We start from the raw sequence: 17,507 nt of genomic DNA, 5'->3' as shown, positions 1-17,507 counted from the left end.
GAGTTTCAATCACTCTTAAATGGATCTACGCAGAGATAATACAACAAATATTTTCCAGCTGTCACAGAAGCTGGAAAAGCAGGCGATTCTCTCGCTCAAGACTTCTTCCGTGAGGAATATATTCTTAACAACACTATTGGTATGTTTTCACACTTCTGTTGCTGTTTTTGAGGTTTGGTAAACAGATTGATTGATTGATTTATACTCTTTTTAGGTACATATCAGAAACCGTATGTGGCTCTAATTGATGGAATTACAATGGGAGGAGTAAGTATTTATCTCTAATAGTCATCTTGCTGCACATGTTCATCAGCAGATGGTGCTGTATGTCCTAATTTAGCAGAATATGGCGTTAAAGGAACCAGAGGGCGAGAGGCAATGTGGGCCAGATTGTCTTGTGTTTACAAAATATAAAAATAAATGAAGGACAAAGCGTCCTGCTTTATATAAAATGATACATATAACCGTGCCATTATTTCATGTATAATACACGGCCTAGGTGTTCCCATTTGTAAACATATGCATAAGGATCCATGAGCTATTATTATATGTATTCTAAGTGCAATTCTCAGTATCTTGCAGTCATGTTTGACCATATGAGCTGCAAGGGAGTTGTGACGCACTATGAGTCATAAACCCCTCTTTTAATCCCGCGTTAATTTCTGTCCTACACTGTGTATTTTAGCCAGTAGGTGTCAGCAATGATCTGATCTTGCACACAGTCTATGGGTTTCTTATGAATCAGTTCACAAGTGTCCTCCCATTGGTAGGCTATGGATTTGTGTTTGAGTAACTTTTTATATTTATATTTACTTTCCACTACACGTAGGCTTAAAAGTCATTCATTTGATAATTACAGTTGCAATTAGAGATATAGAACACAAATGATTCTGGGTTCAAAAAATACACTCAAAAACTCTAGAGGTGCCTAAAATTCCTTCTAATGCTTAAAGGAATAGGTCACCTAAAAATCAAAGTGTTTACCCTCAGGCCTTTCAAAATGTAGATGAGTTTGTTTCTTCTTTGGAAATTTAGCATTACTTCTCTTACTCACCAATAGATCCTCTGAAGTGAATGGGTGCCGTCAGAATGAGAGTCCAAACAGCTGATAAAAACATTGCAGTAATCCACACAACTCCAGTCCATCAGTTAACATCCTGTGAAATGAAAACCTGCATGATTGTAAGAAACAAATCCACCATTAAAGGGATGGTTCGGAGTAGAATTGACTTCATTGCTATGCACTCCGAAGCCCATCTAAATACCCCATCCAAAGTTTTTTTTACCTTAGTCAAACATTTATGGAGATATTAGAGTTTTTCGAATTGCTTGTTACAGGAGTGAATGGTACATGTGATGTATCTCGTAAATTCCACCACTAAACGTGCAAGTAATCTTACCAAACTTGTACAGTAGTGTAAATAGGTTATGTACTCACAAAACGCTGCATCAGAACATTTGTAAGTCCACCATGAGTGTTTTAAAAACACGTTTTACCCGAGAACTACTAGTCTCAGAAACTACAAGTCGACATCACTTCCCTGGTTTGAAAAAAGCACGTAAAAGTCCTCCTACTACATCTGTCTGCATGTCAACTTGTAGGAGGACTTTTACGTGCTTTTTTCAAACCAGGGAAGTGACGTCGACGTGTCGCCATTTGTAGTTTTTGAGACTAGTAGGGATCGGCTAAAACGTGTTTTTAAAACACTCATGGTGGACTTACAAATGTTCCGATGCAGCGTTTTGTGAGTACATAACCTATTTACACTACTGTACAAGTTTGGTAAGATTACTTGCACGTTTAGTGGTGCAATTTACGAGATACATCACATGTACCATTCACTCCTTTTAGCTGGAAACAATGGTTTGCATTAAAAAAAATCATCTTACTGATGGATTTGTTCATTACAAACATGCAGCTTTTCACTTCATAAAACATTAATTAATGAACTGGAGTGGTGTGGATTATTGTGATGTTTTTATCAGCTGTTTGGACTCTCATTCTGACTGCACCAATTCACTACTGCAGAGCATCCACTGGTGTGCAAGTGATTTATTGCTAAATTCTCCAAATCTGTTCGGATGATCAAACTCATTTTTTGGGTGAAACTATTCTTTTAAAACAGATGTTTATTTATAAGCAGCATATTTAGATGTCGTTCGTTTGTTTTGTGAAACGTTTACAACATGAACATATTATTCTGTGCTAACTTTAGTGCTGAACTGTAAATATATTATAAACGCTGACAACTGAGCAGTTGAAATATTACCGTCTTCATAGTTTCGTGGGGTTCTGGCAGTAGGAGAGCAATGTCAAAGCTGTGGAATCTGTCAGCTCCTGGTGTTTAATTGATCAGGGATTCTGTCAAGGTTGAGGTACACAGGTTCAACCTCCGTGGTGTGCATCCTTTGGTCTGAGCTGTTTGATGCATCACTGCTGCGTGATATGTTTCAGCTGAGGACTCTTGATCTGTTATTTAAGAATGGAATGACCATGCAAGTTCACTGAGCACGTGCTGTCCTCAGATGTCTCTAAGGTTTAGAAATGGATTTTTCCATTTACTCAGATATTTGAGAAAAAGAAATGGGCAGTAGCTGCCGAATCACAGATAATTTTATTAGAGCGCTTGCAAGGCAACACTGTATTATTCCACAACTATTGTTGTTTTCTTCATCCTCCTCATCTTTTTTCTGCAATAAAGAGATAGTTTACTCAAAAATATGTTAATTATCTTAACAAAATAAAAAGGGTCATACAAAATGCATGTTATTTTTTATTTAGTACTGAACTGAATAAGATATTTCACATAAAAGGCATTTACATACAGACCACAAGAGAAATAGTTGAATTTATAAAAATGACCCTGTACAAAAGTTTACATACACTTGATTCTTAATACTGTTGTTACCTGAATGATCCACAGCTTTGCTTTTTTTTGTTTAGTGACAGTTGTTCATGAGTCCTTTGTATGTCCTCAACAGTTAAACTGCCTGCTGTTCTTCAGAAAAATCGTCACACGAATTCTGTGGTTTTTCAGCATTTTTATGTATTTGAACCCTCTCCAGCAATGACTGTAAGATTTTGAGATCCATCTTTTCACACTGAGGACAACTGTGGGACTCAGATGCAACTATTACAGAAGGTTCAAATGCTCACTGATGCTTCAGAAGGAAACACAATGCATTACGATGAGGATCAGGGTAAACTCCACCTATTTTGTCTTCTGGGAAGTATTTCTGTAAGTATTTTCTTTAGCTTTTGAAGGGCAGTACTTTTTAGGCAAAATAAGAAAAATGCCTCGGTTGTCCTCTGTGTGAAAAGATAGATCTCAAAATCATACAGCCATTGTCGGAAAGGATTCAAATACACAAAAATGCTAAAAAAACACAGAATTTGTGGGACCTGAATGATTTTTCTGAAGAACAGCAGGTAGTTTAACTGTTCAGGACAAACAAAGGACTCATTGGGAAAAAAACAGCTGTGGATCATTCAGGTAACAAGACAGTATTAGGAATCAAGTGTGTGTAAACTTTTGAATGGGGTCATTTTTATAAATTCAACTATCATTTTCTCTATTTTTTACTATATGTAAATGTCTTTTATGTGAAATCTCTTATTCAGGTCAGTGCTAAATAAAAAATAACATGCAATTTGTATGTTCCACATAATTTTGGTAAAATAATTAATATTTTGCAGATACTGCAAACTTGCAGAAAATACAGTTTTGTAAGAATCACTCTTCAATCTGTTGGTTTACTTTGCTGGATATAGCGAATGACAAAATGAACGTGTTAAACAAGATAAATGCTTAATTTCACTTTTATAGTTCACCCCATGATTTACTCACCCTCAACCCATGCTAGGTGTATATGACTTTCATCTTCCCTGATCAGACAAATAAAATCAGACTTATATTAATAAATGTCTTGGGCTCTTCAAAGCTTTATAATGGCAGTGAATAGGCGTTGAGATTTTAAAGTCCTATAAAGTGCATCCATCCATCATAAACCATACTCCACACGGCTCTGAGGATTTAATAAAGGACTTCTGCATAAGCTCCGGTGAGAAGTAATGAACATGGAAGCACAGAGGAGAGAGAAAACCACTGGTTACGAAAACGAGGACTCTTGAAAGAAAAATGATGGACTTTAAATTCTCAACAGCCATTCACCGCCATTATAAAGCTTAGAAGAGCCAGGAATTTTTAATATAACTGATTATCTGAAAGAAGGAAGTTATATACACCTAAAATGCCTTAGAGAGTGAGTATATCTTGGGGTCATTTTCTTTAAAAAAATGTATACTTAGATTCAGCAAGGACCCATTAAAAATGATCAAAAGTGACCGTAAAGATTCAATCTAGTTTTAACACCCTGAAGTGTCTCTGAGTTTCTCTCATACTTAGTCTAAAGCAGCTTTCCAGAATCCCTATTTAGAGATGTTAGGAAGACATAATAGTCCTGTCAATATAAATGGTAGTATTATCCAATAAATCACCATGAACATCAGAATGATTTTCTCCAGTGGTCCAGCTGAATCTGTTTATGGAACACATTTAGTAATGGAAGAAATATGCAATCACTCATGAGAGGCGTAACATCATATCTCACACCTGCAGTGTATCAGTCGGTGGCTCGGTGTGATCTATGAGCATCTCTTTGATCCCTCACACTGGCCTGTCAGAGGGTGGCTGCGCCGCACCTTTAATACCTTCCTGCTCCTTATCAGCTATTCCTGGCTTTTACTTTCTTCTGCATATTTCCAGCATTTGTAAGAACGCTCACTGTTTGGTCTGTTCACTGTAACAGTGGTCTTTTGGACTCTATTGCTTGTGCGTCTGTGTTTAGTCTTTTGGGAGCGTGTTAATTTGCAGTCACAGCATGCAAATCTACTTTGGACCTTGTAACGAATATAGGCAGCAGGATGTGATGCCACACACTTGGGCATCTGTTATGAATAAATGATAAATTATAAATGACAAATAATAATAAATTCAGTGTTACAGATGTTGGAAGAGCAGTTAGAAGTAGGCCAGATCAACTCCATCCTTAAACGCACACACAAAACATCTTTCATATGACCTCTGCTAAGTTAATTTTGACCATCTCATTTATGTAATGAAATCACGCCTTTAGTGCTTCAGTGGCTTGATGCTCAGCATATGGTAAATCATAATTAAACAGAGCCACAGGACAGATGCAGTAATACAGAGGACCAGAAAGAGAAGGACATCTGTTATATAAAAAGATAGCTTGAATGCTTCTAGCATTGTTGCATTCTGAAATATGCAAACAATAATTCATAATAAAACTTTGTTTTCTATATAGTGGACATGAGTATAGACAGCTGTCTTCTACTTATGTACGCTACCAGTCAAAAGTTTTTGAACAGTAAGTTTTTTTTTTATGTTTTAAAGAATTCTCTTCTTCTCACCAAGCCTGCATTTATTTAATCCAAAGTACAGTAAAAACAGTACAATTTTGAAATATTTTTACTGTTTTAAATTACTGTTTTCTATTTTAATAAAACGATCCTTCAGAAATCATTCTAATATGCTGATTTTCTGTTTAAGAAACATATTTTATTATTATTATTATCAGTATTTAAAAAAGCTGAGTACATTTTTTTTCAGGATTCTAGAAAGATCCAAAGATCAGCATTTATCTGAAATAAAAAGACTATAGAAATTAATACTAGCAAGAGGTTTTCAAACTGATCAAAAGATATATGATAATGACATTTATAATGTTACAAAAGATTTAGATTTCAGATAAATGCTGTTCTTTTGGCCTTTATATTCATCAAAGAAACCTGAAAAAGTCTACTCAGCTGTTTTTAGCATAATAAAAAATGTTTTTTGAGCAGCAAATCAGAATATCATAATGAGGAGACGACGACAGCCTTCACGCGGCCTCCTCCGTGAGTAGCAAGAAATGGTGCAAGACCAACTTGCGAAACTAATGTCGCCAACCAGTCATCATCTAGCTGGCAGACCGAGGCGCAAGAGACCGAAGGGACATGGTGCGTCCATGTCAGGACGAGTGACCATCCCGACCATCGAGTACCAAGGTCTGTCGGTGTTCCAACTTAATGTAGAGGGCCTTACCACCGCCAAAATGGAAGTCATCTACCATCTCGCTGACTCCCACAAAGTAGCAGCCGTCCTCCTCCAGGAGACACACAGTGACAGAGATAACATCCTCAAACTGCCCGGTTTCCAGCTTGCTGGGTCTACCCACAGCAAACAGCATGGACTTGCAACCTTTGTAAGGAATAACCTTAGTTGGACAGCCACTGGCCAATCTCCACCAGGCTCGAGTATCGAATGGCTGTCCACTAAGGTGCAAACCACTAAGGTGCAGACCACAACGGTTGTCAATGTCTACAAGCCCCCACCATCAATGCTGACCATGGCATCAATTCCACTGGCACCTGCACCCGCCATCTATGCAGGGGACTTTAACTGCCAACACATAGACTGGGGTTACAGTCATACTACACCAAATGGAGAGATATTAAGCCAATGGGCCTCCAGTGCCAATGCATTGCTGCTGTTCGACCCCAAAGAACCTCCAAGCTTCTTTTCAGCACGCTGGAACACCCACACCAACCCGGACTTGGCTTTCGCAGTGTGGCACACGGCTCAAAAGCCTGAGAGACGTGTCCTGGATAGGTTCCCCCGCTCACACCACCGACCGTCCATCATAAAGGTCCCATCCCTGGTGCAGCCAGTTGCAGGGAAACCCGTCAAGAGATGGAACTTTCGTAAGGCAAATTGGCAGTCATTAACTGAGGAGACAGAAAGGACATCATCCTGTCTCCCAGATCCAGACAACGCCGACGTGGACGCTGGGTACGCAGCCTACTGCAGAGTACTCCTTGGGGCAGCAAGGAAAACCATCCCCCATGGCTTTAACACAAACTACATCCCGGGCTGGGATGGAGAATGCAGCCACCTCCTGCATGTCCACCAGCAGGCAAGCTCCAGGGAGGAAGTTGAAGAATCTGCAACGGTACTTCTGCAGAAGCTAGATGCCACCCGAAGGTCAAGGTGGACAGAAGTAGTTCAGTCAATTGACTTCACCCACTCCAGCCGTAAGGCGTGGCGGACAATAAACCAGCTGACAGGTAGAACACCATCGACCTCCCGGTGCCCAATAACAGCAAATGCCATCGCATCCCAGCTCCTTAAGAACAGCTGTTTCCCTGATGCTGATAAGAACTTTGCCCGCACAACATCACACCAGGTGACTTCCCTGTGTAGAGCAGCTAGTGTGGACGCCAACTTGTCAGGGGAATTCACATCAGCTGAACTCCAGACTGCCTTGAGTAAGACCAAACAAGGGAAAGCACCAGGCCATGATTACATCCACCCTGAGTTTGTGACTCACCAGAGCGTAAGAACATCTGCATGGCTCAGCTCATTCTACTCGACATGCCTTCGGAGGTCCAAGCTCCCGAAGATATGGCGCCGCGCTGCTGTCATAGCCCTTCCAAAACCAAACAAGCCTGCTGAAGACCCCAAATCCTACCGACCCATCTCACTGCTCTGCGTCCCATTCAAAATCCTGGAGAGGCTGATCTATAATCGTATCGAGCCAATAGTGGACCCTCAACTCCCACGGGAGCAAGCTGGCTTCCGGCGAGGTCGGTCAACGGTTGACCAGGTGACACTGCTCACCCAAGACATTGAGGACAGCTTTCAGGGAAAACAGAAGGCTGGAGTAGTGTTGCTTGATCTCACAGCCGCTTACGATACCGTCTGGCACCGCGGACTCCACCTAAAGCTACTAAAGATCATTCCCGACCGGCACATGGTGAAGTTCATCATTGAGATGGTGACGAACCGCAGCTTCACCTTAAAGACCAGTGACGGTCAATGTAGCAGGCTTAGAAGGCTGAGGAATGGTGTTCCGCAGGGTTCTGTCCTTGCACCGATGTTATTTAATATCTACATCCACGACTTACCGGAAACAACATCCCGGAAATATGGCTACGCTGACGACCTGGCCATTATGATGAGACGACAAACATGGGAGCAGATGCAGGCCGGCCTAAACCAGGACATGGACACCTTGGCAGCCTACCTGCGTGAGTGGCGTTTACAACTCAGCATCGGCAAGACAGTTGCAGCAGCTTACCACTTGAACAACAGTGAAGCCAGACGGGAACTGGACATATTCGTTAATAACTAGCGCCTTGAGTTCCAGCAAGCCCCACGGTACCATGGCGTACGCCTGGATAGATCTCTAACATTCAAACAACACCTTGAAGAAGTGACGGCCAAAGTGTCATCAAGGGTCGCAATAATTCGACGTCTCGCTGGTACTAGCTGGGGTGCAACTGCCAAGGTGCTTCGAATATCAACAGTAGCTCTTGTCTTCTCCACAGCTGAATACTGTGCCCCAGCCTGGTGCAGAAGCCCACACGCCAGGAAAGTCGACACTGCCATAAACACCGCCCTTCGGACTATAACTGGCTGTCTGAAATCTACCCCTGTCTACCATCTGCCAACACTAGCGGGAATTGCCCCGGCCGGCCTCCGACGAGAGGCTGCTACCCTCGCTCTTGCAAGGAAAGCCCAAAGATACAACTGGCATATCCTGCACAATACCACCACAACAGCACTGCCTCCTCATAGACTGAAGACCCGCCGCCCGTACAACAAGGCGGCACAAGACCTGCTCAGGTCCATCCCTGAGGACCTGTCTACAGAGGCATGGCTCGCGGCAGCCTGGAAGCAGGAGTGGGAGTCAGCAGGGCCCTCAAGAATCCACCGTTACATCTATGACCCTGGAGGCGGTCTTGAAGGAGAGGATCTGCCACGCCGGCAATGGACTCTGCTAAACCGCCTGCGAACTGGGGTTGGACGTTACAAAGCATCAATGAGGAAGTGGGGCCTGGAGGACAGAGCAGTGTGTGAGTGTGGGGAGCCAGAGCAGACCGCTGAGCACATAATCACCACCTGTCCACTGTATAAACCACCCTCGGAGGCCGGCCTCTTCGACGTGGGACCTGACATGAGAACGTGGCTGAGTTCTACTGAGCTGGACATTTGATGACGACACACGAAAGAAGAAGAAGATAATGATTTCTGAAGGATCGTGTGACTGGAGTAACGATGCTAAAAATTCAGCTTTGAAATCACAGGAATAAATTGCATTTTAAAATAAATTCAAATAGAAAACTGTTATTTTAAATAGTACAAATATTTCAATTTTTTACTGCATTTGCTGTACTTTGGATGAAATAATTGCATGGTTCTTTAAAAAAAAAACTTAATCTTACCGTTCAAAAACTTTTGACTTGTTGAGAATGATTTTGACTTTATTGTGCATAAAAGTTACATTTGCATTTAAAAATGTGGGGTTGCAGTAAAATGTTTTCTATTGTGAAATATTATTATAATTTACAATTGCTGTTTTCTATGTAAATATATTATGAAATGTATAGTTATCAAATCTGAATTTTCAGCAGCCATTACTCCAGTCTTCAGTGTCACATCTTTCAGAAATCATTCTAATATGCTGATTTGCTGCTCAAGAAATTCTTATCAATGTTGATAAAAAAAAACTATAAACAGTGGTGTATGAACTTTTGAACTGGATGTAAATCACACCTGTCGCTGTGTATGTTTAAGCATGACTTTTTCTCTTTTAAGTTAACAGGAACCTTTTAGAAATTTCCACCTCTGGCATTTTTCGATTCAGTGGTTTGCCAAGAACCTGATAAAGCTGTTTGCCTTCTTTGGGATATCTGTGATTAATTTAATATTAGAAAACCACCAGATTAAAAATAGCCTTTAAACATTTTTGGCTGAATTTATGTTCCATATTAGTCTCCTAAAGAGGAGATGCTTGTGTTTTTGATAGGCACTGTTTTCCATCCAGGGGCTGATTCTTAAATTTAGAAGCTGGCTACATTGTCCGCAAGTTTTCTGTCTGATTCCAGCCAAACATTTCGGATGGATGAGTTTCCACCACTTCTAGGTGAACGATTTGATGCCTCCAGCTCCATGTGCTTCCCGTTGGACTCAGAATACTAAAGTTGCCATATGAAAATGTTACTAAACTATTCAGCCAGTTTATTCCAACTGCTGCTTTGGCTCTGACTCTCTAATAGTTTGGATGGTTGTTCTCACTTTGTGGCAATCACCCTAATGAGTTGTCATGTAGGGGACACTTGTGCTGCTCTGATCACAACATGCTTCCCAAATCCCCCAGGAGATGATGATTATTGTCTTTAAATGAGCAGCCCGCTGAGAACGCAGCCCCCCATTTGGTTTTGTGATAACTGTTTTTATGATGTGTATTTAGTTTAACTAGATGAGTCCATGTCAGTCATGCTCCATGATCTGATGAGTCACATCAGCTAAATATATTGGAGTGATTAAGACGACAATGCTGTGTTAGACTCATTTGTGACTCTTTTTTTATGACAGAATCAGGTCGAGTTTTGCAGTGGCGACAATGAATAAGCTGGATACATTTGGTCATGATTTTGCACTTCCTGACAGTCCAGGATGTTTAATTCTCTTTTTAAAGGATAATTTATCTAAAGAGCAAGGTGACTAATGGTTGATCATTCAAATGTTTGAGGTCATTCATTTTTTGGAAAAAAGTAACACTTTTATTCAGGAAGGGTGCATTAAAGTGACCAAAAGTCACAGTAAAGACATTTCAAATATTATAAAAAGATTTCGATTTCAAATAATTGCTGTTCTTTTGAACTTTCTATTCATCAAATGATCCTGGAAAAAAAAATCGGATCAGTTTCCACAAAAATATTAAGCAGCCCAGCTGTTTTCAACATTGATAATAAGAAATGTTTCTTAAAGGAGTAGTTCAATTTCAGAACAAAAATTTACAGATAATGTACTCACCCCCTTGTCATCCGAGATGTTCATGTCTGTCTTTCTTCAGTCATAAAAAAAATGGTGTTTTTTTTTGTTGAAAACATTTCAGGATTTCCCTCAATATAATGGACGTCTATGGTGCCCCCGGTGCCCCGAGCATTTTGAACTTCCAAAATGCAGTTTAAATGCAGCTTTAAAGGGTTCTAAATGATCCCAGCTGAGGAAGAAGCGTCTTATCTAGCAAAACGATTGGTTATTTTCTAAAAACATTTACAATTTATATACTTTTTCATCTCAAACGCTCGTCTAGCCGAGCTAGAAAAGACGGGCATTTGAGGTTAAAAAGTATATAAATTGTATTTTATTTTAGAAAATAACCAATCATTTAGCTAGATAAGACCCTTCTTTCCTCGGCTGTGATCGTTTAGAGCCATTTGAAGCTGCATTTTGGAAGTTCAAACTCGGGGGCACCATAGACGTCCATTATATGGAGAGAAATCCTGAAATGTTTTATTAAAAAAACATAATATCCTTACGACTGAAGAAAGAAAGACATGAACATCTTGGATGACAAGGGGGTGAGTACATTATCTGTACATTTTTGTTCTGAAAGTGAACTACTCCTTTAAGCATATCAGCATATTAGTTTGATTTCTGGATGGTATTTGGCCAATATTGTTAATTTCAGAATGAATCAATCAGTTATTAGTACTGGAAGACCTGGTAACCATTCAGCTGTGTCTGTAATGCATCAAGAGTATCAGCCGTCTGCTAGGGTTGCTGTGTTGTGCCATGTGCACCATTTGTTTCCAATCCTACACGGTTTGTGAACAAGCTGTGGAGTTTCAGAGCACCTCAAAATACTGTGTGCTGTACATCAGTGACTGTTTGTTATTCCATTCCTGCGTCTGCTGCTTAGGCGATGCTGTCGTGATTTAGGGTCTCAAACACAACTAAATAATCAAACGTGGTGTTGGTGCTTCACTATGGCAACAGTGCTTAGGGAGACGATTAAGTTCTGACACTGTGCATATGGTTCACAACAATCCAAATTAAATTTGTCCTCTATTTTTCCACTGCACTTTTTCTTTTCAAACAATAGGAGAATCTTGACATCTTCACATAGATCTATTACCTAACATTACTATTTATAGTAACCGTAAGCCGTCATTTTTAAATCATCACGGTTTCCACTACAATCTTAAAGAATTAGTACACTTCTGAATTAAAATTTCCTGAAAATTTACTCACCCCCCATGTTATCCGAGATGTTCATGTCTTTCTTTCTTTAGCTGAAAAGAAATTAGGGTTTTTAAAGAAAACATTCAAGGATTTTTCTCCATATAGAGAACTTCAATAGGGATCAATGGGTTGAAGGTCCAAATTACAGTTTTAATGCAGGTTCAAAGGCATCTACACGACCCCAGACAAGGAATAAGGGTCTTATCTAACAAAACGATCAATCTTTAAAAAAAAAAAAAATAATTATATACTTTTTAAACGCAAATGCTCGTCTTGCACTAGCTCTGAAATGCGCATCTATTACTATTATTGCGTAATCACGCTGAGTTCGCTGAGTTTTGATTTATTTTTGTGAAGCACTTCTGTTCAAGACCGGGACGGCAGAAAGTGCATCCTGTTTGTTTTTATTTTACAAAACCACTTTTTGTTGATATTGAAAGTGTGCACAAATAAAATTAGACCCTTTACAGTTCTGAATGACTCTTACCTTTATGAGAAAAAATGACGCCGTATTTTAAGTTGTTTGTCAGTGATCCTGCAATGATGTTGTGATAATTTGTGACCCTGAACCACAAAACCAGTCTTAAGTAGCACTGGCATATTTGTAGCAATAGCCAAAAATACATTGTATGGGTCAAAAGTATCATTTTTTTCTTTTATGCCAAAAATAATTTGTATATTAAATAAAGATCATGTTCCATAAAGATATTTAGTAAATTTCCCACTTTAAATATATCAAAACTTAATTTTTGATTAGTAATTTGCATTGCTAAGAACTTCATTTAGACAACTTTAAAGGCGATTTTCTCTGTATTTTGATATATATATAATTTTTTTTTTTTTGCACCCTCAGATTCCAGATTTTCAAATAGTTTTATCTCGACCAAATATTGTCCTATCCAAAAAAAAAAAAAAAAAACACGCTTATTTATTCAGCTTTCAGATGATGTTTAAATCTCAATTTCAAAAAATTGACCCTTATGACTGGTTTTGTGGTCCAGGGTCACATTTAAGAAGGCTATTGATCAAACTGATCAACTCACTGTGTGCCGCTGGCCAGTCATTACTTTAATAAAATAAAAACTTGAATTTAACTAATAAAAAATATTCCAAACATATTTCTAAATTCACTTCATAAAGAAACACAAAGCCATTAAAAACAACAGCAGGAAAAGAGAGAGAGAAAGAAGACACAGGCTCCAGTTGGACTCTGGTCGAGAATTCTGATTAGCTGTCAGACAATGGCCAGGCTAAGGCCTGACCGTCTCTGCAGTTTCTGCTGCTCCAAAAGTGCCTCCTGCTGGCAGAGAATGAATTTGCATTCATTTTTATTTCTGACCAATGAGAAAATCAAGTGATCTTTTTACGCAATAAATATGTATACCTATATACACACACAGACACACACTGTATCTTTTTTTTGCCTTAAAAACATACCTTAAAGGGCGTTTGACTTTGCACGTTCGCTTTGTGAACACCGAGTTGGTATTTCCACCTACGTCACACATGACCTTTCCAATGTGACTACGTAAAGCATGAAGTCGTGGACGCAGAGCTACTGCAAGATGAGCATTTATTTAAAAAAAATTTTTAGAAAATGGCAGATTGTTTTGCTAGATAAGACACATTCCTCGGCTGGGATCGTGTAGAGCCCTTTCAAGCTGCATTGAAACTGCAATTTGGACCTTCAACCCATTGATCCCCATTGAATCCCCAGTATATGGAGAAAAATGCCGGAATGTTTTCCTCAAAAAACATTAATTTCTTTTCAGCTGAAGAAAGACATTAGTGAACTATTTTTTTAGGCAGCACAGCTGTTTTCAACAATGATAATCATAACGATATTTTTTTCAGCACCATATTAGATCTGAAGGATCATGTGACACTGAAGAAAAGAGTAATGGCTGCTAAAAAAATTCAGCTTTGCCAATCCAGGAATAAATTACATTTTTAAATATATACAGATAAAAAAACTATTATTTTAAATGGTAATAATGTTTCACATTTAATTTTATCAGTATTTCTGATCAAGTGCAGCCTTGGTAAGTATGTTTCAAAAACATTTAAAATCATGCAAACCCCAAACTTTTGTTTTAAAAAAGCTATAGAATGGCTTTAGAAGACTTGGGAGTCATATGGACCATACATACAGATTTAAAACATGAGGATGAATAATGAATTTTCATTTTTGGGTGAACTGTTCCAATGGATGGGTGTGGAGACTTAAACCTTCATTCTACGGCTCTCTCCATCTGGTCTGTGAACATTGTACCCAATTATTGATCTGTACTGTTGTTTCTCTCTCTCTCTTTGCAGGGTGTGGGTCTTTCAGTCCATGGACGGTTTCGTGTGGCCACTGAGAAGACACTGTTTGCCATGCCAGAGACGGGCATTGGTAAGAGGCAGCCTGTGTTTCTCTCTTTCCCAGTGGGCTGTAACTGGGCTATAATCTGAGTTTTCATTAATAATGCAAAATGGTTTTGGTTTCAAGGAAATCAATAGTACTTTATCCAAAAATATGGATGTGAAAAGTGCATGTAAAGCATACCATTTGACAAAAAAGAAACTGAAGTTGAATAGTTCACCCAAAATGAAAATTCACTCACCCTCAGGACATCCAAGATGTAGATGAGTTTGTTTCTTCATCGAAACAGATTTGAAGAAATTAAGCATTACATTACTTGCTTATAAATGGATCCTCTGTAGTGGATGGGTGCTGTCAGAATGAGAGTTCTAACAGATAAAAACATCACAATCACAGTAGCAATCTATTTTTTTCATGGCGTGCACTTATAATTACAGACAGGTTTTGTGTTTTTTGTTCTTATAAAAATACACAAATATTACTTTGCTTCTTAGATATGTCCAATCTTTCAACTCATGACCAGCCAAAGTACAAGCAGCGTGAGATGACAAAGCACACATTTTTTGTAGCTAAAAAAACCCATGTGATCTGTTTTCTTCTCAAATCGCTGCCTGGCCCAAAGACCTCTTCAAGCAATCCTTCACAGCAGATCGTTTAGGTCAGTTTTATGTGGAAACAGTGTTGAGAGATGGTTTAGATTGAAGCACCTGTCTGATGCTTGTGGTCTCTGAATGAGCGGCATGTTAAAACGCTCCACAGGCAGCGTGAATCTCGCTTTTGCTCATGGAAGGAATTCTGGCGATGTGGACGGCATCCGATCAATCCGCCGCTGATATGTAAGTGGGTGGGTCTTGTTCCAACCGTGGAGCCAACAGATGATTCTTGCACTGCAGTATGTAGATTTAATTTCCTAACCTCTCATCTTGTGTAGGTGGACAGCTCATTTCATAGTGACATTCATTTTATGTTAGAGAACAAAGTATAAAAACAGAGTACAAATTGCCAAATTTGCAAGGTTGTAAATAGAAAAAATGAAGACGAAGTTTTGACATTTTTAGAACTACAAATCACCTTCAGACCATTGTGACTGGAAAGAAACTTGCTTTGGTAATGTGTTGTCTGAATCGTTTTTAGAAATTTTTTAAGCATGACTTTTATTAACACTACCGAATGTTTGGGATCCGTAAGATTTTGTAATATTTTTTAACATATACTGTATGCTCACCAAGACTGCATTTACTACCAGTCAAAAGTTTTTGAACAGTAAGATTTTAAAATGTTTTTTAAAGATGGCTCTGCTCACCAAGCCTGCATTTATTTCATCTGAAGTACAGCAAAGAAAATTTTTAATTAGTTTTTACTATTTAAAATATTTGTCTTTTATTTGAATATATTTTAAAATGTAATTTATTCCTGTGATTTCAAAGTTGAATTTTTACATCATTGTTCCAGCCACATCCTAAAGAATTCATTATAATAATCTCATTCTGATTTACTCAAAAAACATTTATTATTGTTAGTATGTTAAAAACAGCTGAGTAGAATTTTTTCAGGTTTTTGATGAATAAAAGGTTCAGAAGAACTGCATTTATTTGAAATAGAACATTATAATAGACATTATAAATGTCTTTATCATTACTTTAAATCAATTTGAAACACCCTTGCTAAATAAAAGTATTAATTATTTATGACTCATTTCCCATTGCCCCCCCCCAGCCCCCCAAAAAAAACATTATACTGACTCGAAGCTTTTGAATGGTATAGTGTATAATGTTACAAAAGCTTTTTATTTCTTTGGATCTTTCTATTTATCAAAGAATCCTGAAAATGTTTTTACTCAACTGTTTTAAATTTTAATTTTTAATAATAGTAATGATAATAATAAAACATTAAAAATGTTTCTTGAAGAGCAAATCAGCATATTAGAATGGTTTCTGAAAGACTATGTGATACTGAAGACTGGAGTAATACTCCAGCAATACTTTATTATTATATTATTATATAATATTTTTGGGAAAACAGTGATAATTGGATTTTTTTCCATGATTCTCTAACAAATAGAAAGTTCAAAATAACACTTTTTAGGCCTATTTGAAAAAAAAAAAACTTATTTGTAATTTTTTTCACTTTTGACCAATGTAATGCATATTAATGCAGAATTAATGCAAAAAAGGAGAAAAAAATCTTCCTGTTTCCAAACTTTTGAACTATAATATAATAATTTTAAACTCTGTCATCACTTACTCACCCAGAAAATACATGGTAGACATGAAGGTGAGAAAATGAAGATAAAATGTTCATTTTTGAGTCCAAAGTGAATGTTTCCACATCCATCTTACATAACAGTCCTCTCCGAATACATCCATGTGTGCTGCATTTCGCTTTTATTGCACATGCTTTAGATTTTTCGTGCTTCTTTTCATTCCATGTTCTAATCACACCCTGTGAATGGTATGTCTGGAGCCTTAAATCAGATTGTCTGTGATGAATACTTCGCCCTTGTCCCTATCACATGCTCCTACACATGTAGTCAGAAGTCTGCCTCGGCTATTGTAATTCTTTCTGGACTCTTAATGAGAGCACTTTACAGCATTTCCTCCTGAGTTGTACAGCGTCCTTCATTCTCGCAAGCCTTGGGCAAAGGCTCCCTACGGAACTGTTAGAGTGGCAAGAAGTAGTGCTAATCACGGTCTGTGACACATCTGTTGAGCGTCTGTGCACGTGCATGTATGTGTGTGTGTATTTGATTGAGTGAATGCACAGTGTCATTGTGCCATCACCCGCTAATTCCATTAAGAGCCTGTGTCTTTCAACCCCTGCTGAATGAATAATCCTCTTTGGGTTTGCACTTGTCTTAATGGTTTATTCTGTGGTAAGGTGGCCAGACTCATCTGTCTCATAGTTGGGTACTTCCTTCTAGTTCTTCTTCCTTGACATGAGGTGATTAAACAAGTACTACATCATCATGTGTGCAAGCAATTTGTGTGGATTTTCAGTTCAGCTATTGATTAGAAAATGCTACAGTAATACATTTTTTTTCGTAT

The 17,507-nt window shown here is 38.5% G+C and overlaps 1 protein-coding gene across 1 annotated transcript in view; it reads left to right on the top strand.

Moving 5' to 3' along the window:
- hibch (3-hydroxyisobutyryl-CoA hydrolase) overlaps nt 1-17,507 on the top strand; it is a 49,048-nt gene that overhangs the window by 3,213 nt on the left and 28,328 nt on the right. Inside the window, exons 5-7 of the mRNA XM_073846007.1 lie at nt 59-139; nt 215-267; nt 14,415-14,493. Coding sequence (XP_073702108.1) covers nt 59-139; nt 215-267; nt 14,415-14,493 — 213 coding nt within the window. The remainder of the gene's footprint in view (nt 1-58; nt 140-214; nt 268-14,414; nt 14,494-17,507) is intronic.

Source organism: Garra rufa, chromosome 8 (genome assembly GCF_049309525.1).
Source record: "Garra rufa chromosome 8, GarRuf1.0, whole genome shotgun sequence".
NCBI classification, from domain to species: Eukaryota; Metazoa; Chordata; class Actinopteri; order Cypriniformes; family Cyprinidae; genus Garra; species Garra rufa.
This window is presented reverse-complemented; position numbering and strand designations above follow the sequence as displayed.